The sequence below is a fragment of the Eimeria tenella genome, genomic scaffold, assembly GCF_000499545.2.
Source record: "Eimeria tenella Houghton genomic scaffold, Eth_scaff2116, whole genome shotgun sequence".
In the NCBI taxonomy this organism is placed as follows: Eukaryota; Apicomplexa; class Conoidasida; order Eucoccidiorida; family Eimeriidae; genus Eimeria; species Eimeria tenella.
In genome coordinates, this window is record NW_013541964.1 from 3,480 (window position 1) to 3,845 (window position 366).

Genomic DNA, 366 nt, shown 5'->3' on the forward strand with positions numbered 1-366 from the left:
AGGCTACTTGAAGCCTCAGACAGGCCCCAGGGGCCTCTTAGGGGTCCCAAAAGGGCCTCAGAGGGGCCCCAGAGACCTCTCAGGGCCCCCAGGGGGGCTCCAGGGGCCTCTGAGGGGCCCCAGGGGGGCCCCAGGGGGCCCCAAAGGGGCCCCAGGGGGCCTTAGGGGCCCCACGTCACCTATTGGGGGCCCCTGCGAGGCCTCGCCCATCTGGGCCAGGCTTGGGGGCTTTCCCTCTCGGCCTTGACGGCCACGAGGCGCAGCTCCCGTAGGACCTCTCGCGCTGCTGCTGCTGCAGCACAGGTGCGCCGCCCAGCAGCAGCAGCAGCAGCAGCAGCAGCAACAGCAGGGTCTGCAGGGGCAGCG

At 71.9% G+C, this 366-nt stretch overlaps 1 protein-coding gene across 1 annotated transcript in view; it reads right to left on the reverse strand.

The window, feature by feature from the left end:
* Positions 1-179: 179 nt before the first annotated feature.
* ETH_00042220 (uncharacterized protein) overlaps positions 180-366 on the reverse strand; it is a gene marked incomplete at both ends in the record, with an annotated part of 762 nt that continues 575 nt past the window's right edge. The window contains one exon of the mRNA XM_013374547.1: positions 180-364. Coding sequence (XP_013230001.1) covers positions 180-364 — 185 coding nt within the window. The remainder of the gene's footprint in view (positions 365-366) is intronic.